At 26.8% G+C, this 9,713-nt stretch overlaps 2 protein-coding genes across 3 annotated transcripts; both read left to right on the top strand.

Annotated features, from left to right (window-relative positions):
• Positions 1 to 1,828: 1,828 nt before the first annotated feature.
• On the top strand, positions 1,829 to 3,629 carry LOC141528226 (7-methylguanosine phosphate-specific 5'-nucleotidase-like). 2 transcript variants are annotated; one of them, XM_074244162.1, is made up of 6 exons: positions 1,829 to 1,923; positions 2,039 to 2,173; positions 2,246 to 2,344; positions 2,436 to 2,505; positions 2,646 to 3,232; positions 3,303 to 3,629. In XM_074244162.1, the coding sequence occupies exons 3-6, from the start codon at positions 2,246 to 2,248 to the stop codon at positions 3,402 to 3,404; spliced, it is 858 nt and encodes a 285-aa protein (XP_074100263.1). In that variant the 5' UTR covers positions 1,829 to 1,923; positions 2,039 to 2,173; the 3' UTR covers positions 3,405 to 3,629. The 2 variants fall into 2 exon arrangements, with proteins under 2 accessions (XP_074100263.1, XP_074100262.1); XM_074244161.1 differs by lacking the exon at positions 1,829 to 1,923 and having other exon boundaries at positions 1,989 to 2,173.
• A 2,656-nt stretch (positions 3,630 to 6,285) lies between these two features.
• Mp20 (muscle-specific protein 20 transgelin) lies at positions 6,286 to 7,662 on the top strand. The gene is made up of 4 exons (XM_074244270.1): positions 6,286 to 6,442; positions 6,585 to 6,796; positions 6,859 to 6,979; positions 7,372 to 7,662. Exons 1-4 carry the CDS (start codon positions 6,413 to 6,415, stop codon positions 7,561 to 7,563), a joined length of 555 nt encoding a protein of 184 aa, XP_074100371.1. The 5' UTR covers positions 6,286 to 6,412; the 3' UTR covers positions 7,564 to 7,662.
• Positions 7,663 to 9,713: the final 2,051 nt, after the last annotated feature.

Genomic DNA, 9,713 nt, shown 5'->3' with positions numbered 1-9,713 from the left:
AAATTAAAAATGGCCGATTAGAACGTTTTTATAATGTACATATACAATCGTGGTCATTAATTTAAGTATGTTTTTAATATTACTGGAAAATAGCCGTTTGTAAAATAGAATGTTTATTAGCTCTAAATTTGGAAATCAATTGATAATGTCATTTATAAAATTAGTCGCAAATAAAAAATGATATTAATGAAATTAGCGAAATTTTAATTTCACCAAATCTAAATTCAATCACTTAAAAAATAGCGAAAAACAAAAATCTGTAGCTACGAGAACTTAGTCAATTCTTACTGCAGAAACTTGTAAAATTAGCCGATTGTAAACTTTGTGAAATGTGATATTAGCCGTTTCTAAATCTCTCGTAATTCTTCAACGGATCGACGGATCAAAAAACGATTTGAGGCATTTAAAAGGACATTCATAAATTTAGCTTTTCTGAAAATTAGAACAGATTCGACTTACTCATTCAAAAGTTATAAGAAATTTAAAAACGGCTAATTTTACAATTCGTAAAGTTTACAATCGGCTAATTTTATAAGTTTCTGCAGGTAGAATTTGCTAAATTCACGTAGCCACAGATTATTATTTTTTGCTATTTTATAAATGACTGAATTTGTATTTGGCGAAATTTCCATTTCGCGAATTTCATTAATATCATTTTTTATTTGCGACTAATTTTATAAATGATATTATCAACTAATTTTCAAATTTATAGTTTATAAACGTTCGAGTTTACAAATGGCTATTTTTCAGTAAACTTAAAAACATATTTAAATTAATGACCACGATTGTATATATCATATACAGTTCAACCTGGTTATAAGTTACATCGGATGATCTACTCACTCTCACGACAGTTGTTATATCTATATATGAAATTTTCCATGTGAGTAAAAGAGAGAAAGAAATATAACTTATAACCAGGTTGTACTGTATTAATATATATGAATATATGCGGTAATATATTTCAAAGTAAAATTAAGTATATATATTCAGTGCAAAAAAAATATATGTCAAGCATATATTTTTCAATGTGGGATTAAGCTAAAAAATTAAAAATTATATGAAAAAAAAACGATTATTTAGAAATTTTTAAATGGCTATCATTTTTGAACGCGTGTCATTCAACTTAACTTACTTGGAAATATTCGACGCAGTATTTTAAGTACAAAAAAGTATCTCTGATATCTGGAGTTGATTAGTTAAATATTTTGAAAGTTGGAATGTTGTATACATGAAATCATAAAATTTATAAAATGTTTTGCATGTTATATTCTTTGTATATATTCCAATAACAATTTGCTAGCAAACTGACATCTATCTGATGACACAGTTTGGTAGTTTGGTGTCAATCTGGGGAGTAGATTGGTGGCAGACTGACTGACTGCTAAAGTTGGAACGCAACATTTGCTGGCAAAAATGAAAAATGAGTAATTCAGGCTAAGCCAGAATGCCAAACACTGGATAGCTATTTGTTTGCAAACTGACAGCAGATTTTGGCTTTCTAGCTTTTGCAGTTAATTTTCTTGAAATATCCATCTCATTGCGGCCGTAGATTTCCGTCAATTTGCTTACAACTATTATCGAGTAAAAAATTACCGCCAAATTGATGTTAAGTTAACCGTAACTGCTAAAAGTCAACTACTTACATATACATACTGAAAAAGTGCTGGCTATCAGAGATAACTGCAGTTTATTTTACAGATTATACAGAACAGAAAAAGAAAGTTTCTTCTCTACCAACCGTTTCTTGGTGCCGGGAGTGATATTTTTCGACGGATAAGCTTATCATCATAGTGTTCAATCGGAAGTTGTCTCATCGGATGTCAATAAAGAGAATACAAAAATTTTCTAAAGATGGCGATGTGGATTCTGTTTTTTTCAGTCGAGTGATTATTCGGAAAGTTTTGTTTATACAAGAAGGGGGTAAGTCTGTATATAAATAACAAAACATAATCATCAATCACAGTATGGATCATCATGCATGTATCATCATTTGTTTTTTCTTCCGGTAAAATAAATTCCTACTATTTACATCCAGAATAATGAAATGACAAGACAAAAATGAAACGTACCAACGACGTTTGTTTGTTTCAAATCTTAAATACTTTTTCTGAAGACATCGTAATTACATGAAAAAATAATAGTTTCATTATATTATTTGAAATTTGAAGACGTAAGTAGAAAACCATACTCACCATTTTTTTTCTACTTTCAATATTTTTGAAAATTGTATTTTTAATCTCAGATGTCAATCTTCAAAAATGACAACGTGAGGATTCGCGACCTGGAAAGCGTAATAAATAAGATAAAAATAATTCGCGATGATGGTCCAACAAAATTGCAAGTATGTGTATTGATAAATTAATTATAATTATAGTTTATTATTTTATAACAAATTTTGTCGTAATGAACGATAATGATAATATTTATTTCAGATGGTAACAGATTTTGATCGAACAATCACCAAACAACATGTCAACGGACAACATATTCTTAGCAGTTTCGGTAAGTTATTTGTGACACTGAAATTAGCAGACGTTTAACAATTAAAAAAATTTTTTTTTTATCAATGTCTGCTAAATTTTCATAGTTATTGACATATTTCGGATAATTTACCTTTTGTAAAAATACAAATCTTTTATTAGGTATCTTCTTTGAAAGCTCTCAAATTTCCGAGAAGATAAAAGAAGAAAAGCAGCGATTATTTGACAAATATCGACCAATCGAGCTAGATCATGACTTGGAGCTTGAAAAGAAAATCGAGGCGATGGAATCATGGATGACTGAAACGGATGATCTTTTGAGAGGAGTTGTTTACGATCCTTGTGAGATTGAAGAAGTCGTGAAAGTTCATGGCACTGATGTTCGTGATAGAACGAAAGAATTGATTGACAGGCTGAACGCTGCTAAGGTACTGGTACTTGTCTTCAGCGCTGGACTTGGTGATGTCGTCGAGGCCATTTTGAAGCTCCATGATGTCTTTCTGAATAATGTTAAAGTGGTGTCCAACTTTTTGAATTACAAAGACGGAAAGATCAATGGATTCAAAAACGATCAGCTGATTCATGTTTTTAATAAAAATGAAAATGTTATTACTGACAAGGAGTACTATAATTCTCTTAAAGGGAGAAAAAATGTTGTGCTCATGGGAGATATGACTGGAGATGCAACAATGGCCAATGGAGCTGAAGGTGTTGAGACTATTTTAAAAATTGGCTTTCTTTATGAACAAGTAAGTTTCTATTTTTATAAATAGTGTGTAAATATATATTTATTTTCTCGATTTAAATTAATTTGTACAGGTTGAAAGTTCGCTGCCGTCATTTTTGGATACTTTTGACATTGTTCTTATTGATGATCAATCAATGGATATTGTGATTGATATACTCAGGCCAATTATTTAAAGAATTATGTTTGATTAATTCTAAAAACCCAGATTTATTGATTTTAAAAGTTTTTTTTTTTTTTTTTTTTTTTTTAATAATTAAGAAGAAGAATAACATCTTTGTAATTGCTCCTAAGAATGCTAATTAACAATATTTTTTAATTAATTTCTAGAAATAATTTATAGTAATTGGATATTTTAATTCAATAAGATTTAATGTTAAAATTAAAGATAAATTGACCAATAGATATATTTATATTAAAATTAAATAAGTAATAAAAGTATAAAATATGTTGTATTGTAAAATGAATATTTTTAATTGTATAAAAATTATTCTTTTTTGACGTTTAAAAATATAGCTAATTTTTATACCTTGATAATCATTGAGACATGTTATTTTACTATAAATTTTATCTCTAATAACTTTGTATCTCAATTTTATAATTATATCCTAAAATGTTATGCTTATTATACTAATTATCTCCTCAACGCGCACTAAATTTTTCAACTGTGTGTTTTTCTGAATAATAATTATTGATGAACATGTCTAGGATAATATTGATGAGGATCATTAATTTTAATTACTCAGATAATAATTTCAGAGACTCATTTATAATTAGCTTGCAAATCGAAAATCTCTGACGTATTTAAAAATCAATCATTGCTTAATACTCACCCATCTACCATATTTTTCATGTTCATAAAATTACTCCTAATTATTCTAAACAATGAATAATGAGTTACATAAAAAAAAATTTTCAACGTTTTTAAAAAAGTGAAAAAATAAAAATTTTTAAGTCTATTCTAATATAGCGAAGATTAAGAAGCTTAAGACTATTTTAGAATTTCAATTTCTCAATTTTATGTCTACACTGAAGAATTTATCCTTGTCTAAAGAATTATTCGAATTCATGAAAATAATTTTTATTTCATTCAAGTGAAGCTATTTGTACAGAAAAAAAATTTGGTCTATGATAAATTTTAGATAAACTTGAGATTCTAAAACAAATATAAATTCGATTAGAATTTACACTGAATTATGTCATAAATTACAGGGTGAATCTGCTGGATTTCATAATGAAATAGAAACAAATTGCTTATGAAATTGATTTTTAATAATCAATAAAAAAGATCATTGGAGTCGATGGTAGTAAAACTCTTATTTGAACAAACCCGTGTAAAAAAAATTCTGATTCAAAATGAATTTACGATTGAAATTCATATTTTAACAAAAATATGAATTAGTTGTGAGATCAATCCAAATTTGAAATTAATTTGTAAATAGAAATTAGCATGCCTGTATAAATTTCGATCCTGCTTTAGAATATTAATAAAGACTTGAAAATATTTAGGATAAATTTTATCTACAAAATATTCTTTTTTTAAGACTGAATTAATTCATAAAGGATCAAATATAGACACGATACGAATTATTATTTCGGAATTTGTAATGCATTATGAAATTAATTACAGGATGAATTTAAACTGAATTTCATGATGAACTTGAAACGAATTGCTTATAAAAATTATTTTTTATGACCAGTAAAAAAGAAGAAATAATAATTAAAATCTTAGTGTCTATTATTGCCTAAATTAATTTATTCAAATAAATGTTATGAAATTTTGGCAGTTCAGTTAACACGAATTAAAAAATAAATTTCACCGCCATCGACTCCACAGACGTATTTTACTGGTTATAAAAAATGAATTTCATGAAAAATTTGTTTCAAGTTCATCATTAAATTCAGCTGGTATACATGATGAAATTTATATTTGTTTCAGAATCTAAAATTCATTATAAACGAAATTTTTTTTGTGCCAATATGTTCGTTTGCTTGTTATATAATAATGGAAACAATAATTGACATTTGTTTGCCAAAAAATTAATATAACCAATTGTTAATTTCAATAAAATTTTAAAGTCAAGAAATCCTTGTCTGGGCATAATTTTTATTTTTTTAAAGTGTAGTAAAAATGAAATAAGGTTCCAAAAAATCACTTTACAAACCCAGATACATACACAGATAAATATTGGCTAAGCAATAAAATAGTTTTTTAAAACCTCTGAATCGCACAGATGTTGAGGTATATTTAAAATTGACTCAGCGATGATTCCCACCGCTGAGCGTAACGGTGGAAATATTCTCCAAACACTTAAAATTTTTAAATAATACCTGTTCGATTACACAATCTAGGTTTGCGCAATTTTAAAGTTTAGTTCTCAGTAACAAACTACCAACAAAGCAGGTTTCCACCCCTTGGCTGTTTGCTAAATAATTAAACTATATTTCAAACGTCAGCACAGTTTTTGTCATCATCATCATCATCATCATCATTGCCATCAGCTTTTTTATAATCAACTGGATCACACATTTATAACTTGACCCATATAGCTGCGGATATTTAGAAAGATATTTGACCTTGACTACGCAGCGTAATACTTTTACAAAAAAAATATTTATGTTTTTATTTTTCCGCCACGGTATTTTTAACTTAAACTTCAATGTAACTCAAGTAAAACTTCCGCAGAATTTTTTTTTTTTCTAAAATCATAAATAATTTAAAAAAAAAATAAATAATATTAATTAAATTAATTCTAGACATTTAATTGTGCAAAGAAGAAATATTAATTAAATTTAAATACATGCTTGCTTGCTGAGTTGATGAAGAATTTTTTTAGGTGCTGTTTGATCAAAAATAAAAATAATTATAATTTATGAATGCCCTGTTGTATATTGTGTATTATATAGACTATAAGAAATAAAGACACAAAAAACAAGCATCTATTCCTAAAATTAGAAATGAAAAATTGTAAATGCGTGAAAACAGTGGGAAGATGTGATGACTTAAACATCTCGGAATAAGAATTCACATGGACGTTTATCCGGTGTTATAATAATGTTAACCAAGTGCGTTTATGTTGAGGAGTATAAAAGTGACTCGCTGGTGATCTCAATACTTCAGTCAACCCCTGATAGTGGATCCAGTTGCTTTCTCAAAACACTTTATTTATTAAACTAGTCTGAGATGGCTCTAGAACGTCAAGTCCGTGCCAAGGTACTTGTGCAGTGTTATTATTTATTAATTACATTCAAAATATTTCTATTAGATTGATTTCTTCAATTTTTTTTTTTTTATTTTTTCTATTTAAAAAAAAACTTCTTTTTGACACGAAATTTTAAACGTATTTTTTGATTAGGTTTTGGCCAAACGTGACCCGCAACAAGAGAAAGAAGCTCAAGAATGGATTGAAGCAATCCTTGGAAAAAAATTCCCAGCTGGCGAAGCCTACGAAGATGTTCTTCGTGACGGACAAGTCCTTTGTGAACTTATGAACAAACTTGTTCCCGGAGCTATTCCTAAAATAAATTCTTCTGGTGGACAATTCAAATTGATGGAAAACATCAACAAGTAAGTTTTTAATTTATTGATTAAATTTATTATCAAATATTAATTATTTAATAATTTGACAGCTTCCAAAAGGCTATGAAAGAATATGGTGTCCATGATGTTGATGTTTTCCAAACATCAGATTTGTTTGAGAAGAAAGATATCGCCCAGGTTACAACTTCACTTTTCGCCCTTGGTCGCACTGTAAGCATTTAATTTTCTAATAATTACTCATAAAATAATTCGTGTGATTAAACAAATGATAGTCATAAAAAAAGCAATTTTTCAAAATTGAACCAAGCCAGGATTCGAACTTGCGCTCTTCGCCAAAGCTACACAGAAAAAAAAATTTACTTGAATCAAATAAATAATTTTGAAAAATTTAATCTTCTTAATTTGAGTAAAAAAATTCTTAAACTAAGAAATTTTTGGTCTTGATGCAAGACAATGAAACTCTTTAAAATTATTTTCTTGGTTCAAAAATTTTTCTCTTGATTCAAGTTAATTTTTTTTTCAGTGTAGATAGCCCACCGACAAATTATTGAATTATTTTTTTTTCTAATAGACTTTTCAATTAATAAGAAACATTTTTACAGACTTACTTACACCCAGAATGGAAAGGACCTTATCTTGGACCCAAACCCTCAGAAGAATGCAAACGCGACTTTTCTGAAGAAACTTTACGCGCTGGACAGACAATCGTTGGATTACAAGCTGGATCAAACAAAGGCGCTAGCCAAGCTGGACAAAACATGGGTGCTGGACGTAAAATTATTATCGGAAAGTAATGATAATATTATTTATGTGTAATGCCTTCATTTTTGTCTCTAAAATGATCAATGTTTTATTTATTTAAATTTTTATATAATTAAATCAATATACATATATTCTGTTATTACTTTTATTTTCCCTTCCTCTTCTCTTTTAATTAAATATTGAAAATTAAAAATTTTTTTTTTTAAATAATTATTAAGTAATGATAATAAAATATTAATTATTGTTTACATTTATTTTAAAGTCACAAAGTAACATGTTTAAGTGACACTATAAAATCTAAAAATAAAAATATGTCGCACGAATGTAATTTGTCAGTAACATTAAGAAGATGATACGTAACGTTGTCTGACAACTAAACATAATTGCTATTTCTACATCAACTTAAAATTATTTTTAATTCTTTTATCTTGGATTTAACACTTTATCGTTTATATCATTGTAATTATAGGTAAAATGGAATAAAAAGGGTAATTGTGTTAATAGTTAATAATGAATGACAACTTCCGCACTTGAGATTTGGATAACAACCTAAGAAAATATTATTTAAATCAATATCCAATGGATAATAAGTTTATTGTTCTTAAACAGACAGTTAATTGATTGATTACATTACCCGGTTACTAAATTTATAATTTCCTTTAGATTCGATTTCTCTAAATAATTCAACTTCGGAGAATAGATAAGAATGAATAATTGTTAACCGGCACGCGAACACCGGATATATATTTTTTATTATTATAATTATAATCAGATTGTTTAATTATTATATTTCGGTAAAAGATCGTTATATTTCTCTTGTTTCATTTTTTTTAAAGCTGTAAAAATTTTTACAATTTATATATATGTATCAAATACTTTAAATTGTCAACGAAATATGACTTATTTGTCAATTCATATTTTTGTACGTTATGAATAATCTGATAAATTTTCAGCTATTTTTAACTTTTGGCATAAACATATTTTATGATTATATACAATTTAAACTATTTTTATTGGTGGAACAATTAGTTTTAATAATATCTTCTTTTTAATGTTTTTTATATTTATGTCAATGAAACTATTTATAAATTATTAACAATAATGTAAATAACTACTTCCTTGGATAAAAATCTTGTAAATTTATAGTTAAAATTACAATTGACAAAAAAAAGTTTTTTTTTTTTTTTTTTTCAAAGAAGAAATTTTAAAACTTAAATTCATTGATAATGAATATCTTTGCAAGCAGTAATTTTTTAAAACTATTAACAGTTGATTAAATAAACACTTTTCGATAATTATATTATTCGGCGATGATAAAATAAATTCTGAGTTTTATTCGCAGTCGGTATGATCTTCGCAAATAATTTTCAACTCTTGATTTATTTTTAAATTTTTTATACCAAAATTAGCAATTAAATGTTTTGTAAGTCTAAAAAATTTTTTTACAAATAAGTAAACTGAAAAATTATAAAGGTCAAAACTTATATAAATTTTTTTTACAAATGTAATAACATAAATAATATCTCTTCTCTTTTATATTGAATATATAATTAATTTTGTCAGTTTCTATTGCCAAGCTGAAGCAATTAAAAACTAAATTGGTTCAATTGTTGGTGATAATATAAAATTAAATTGTTAATTGATTAAAATTGAAAAAGAATACTTGCTATAAAATAGTAAAATTTAACTTCATTCCATATAGTAATATAAAAAATGTTTACTAGTGAGAAAATGAAGATTATATAAATATTACTCCTCAGAAGTCGATTATTTAAGCAAAAAAATAACAAATTGGCAAACATAAAGTTGTTGATAATTGAACAAATCGCGTGACACCGGTTAGGTTTTGTACAAGTGAGTAGAGAGTAAAATTGGTGAGTAAGACTCATCGTAATATCTATAACATATTATATATCATATATACATTAGAATTTAGGTACATAATACGTATGATATGCATATGCACATTCGTTGCGAGTGAGTCATCCAACCGGTTGGATTTATAGGTGTTTCTTGGCAATTTCACTGGCGAAGAGCTCAACTAATTTATTTTAGTACTTATGCCATCGTAATCGCCCACATTTGCGCTACCGATATTATCCTATCGAGCTTTCCTTAAGTTTTATTATTATTGTTATTAATCATATTAAAAAAAATTCATATTTGATCATATATACGATTC

This window comes from Cotesia typhae, unplaced genomic scaffold, assembly GCF_013202065.1.
Source record: "Cotesia typhae breed Kobodo isofemale line unplaced genomic scaffold, CoteBio_Ctyphae contig_43, whole genome shotgun sequence".
NCBI classification, from domain to species: domain Eukaryota; kingdom Metazoa; phylum Arthropoda; class Insecta; order Hymenoptera; family Braconidae; genus Cotesia; species Cotesia typhae.
The sequence above is the reverse complement of the archived record's forward strand: the minus strand, read 5'-3'. Positions and strand labels throughout refer to the sequence as shown.

What these genes read in the sequence shown, in the direction of transcription:
- LOC141528226 (XM_074244162.1), top strand. Translation starts at nt 2,246, where the DNA reads ATGTCAATCTTCAAAAATGACAACGTGAGGATTCGCGACCTGGAAAGC. An exon ending in ATGGTCCAACAAAATTGCAA is followed by an intron (nt 2,345 to 2,435) that starts GTATGTGTATTG and finishes TATTTATTTCAG; the next exon opens with ATGGTAACAGATTTTGATCG. An exon ending in ACATATTCTTAGCAGTTTCG is followed by an intron (nt 2,506 to 2,645) that starts GTAAGTTATTTG and finishes ATCTTTTATTAG; the next exon opens with GTATCTTCTTTGAAAGCTCT.
- Mp20 (XM_074244270.1), top strand. Translation starts at nt 6,413, where the DNA reads ATGGCTCTAGAACGTCAAGTCCGTGCCAAG. An exon ending in AACGTCAAGTCCGTGCCAAG is followed by an intron (nt 6,443 to 6,584) that starts GTACTTGTGCAG and finishes TTTTTTGATTAG; the next exon opens with GTTTTGGCCAAACGTGACCC. An exon ending in TTTTCGCCCTTGGTCGCACT is followed by an intron (nt 6,980 to 7,371) that starts GTAAGCATTTAA and finishes ACATTTTTACAG; the next exon opens with ACTTACTTACACCCAGAATG.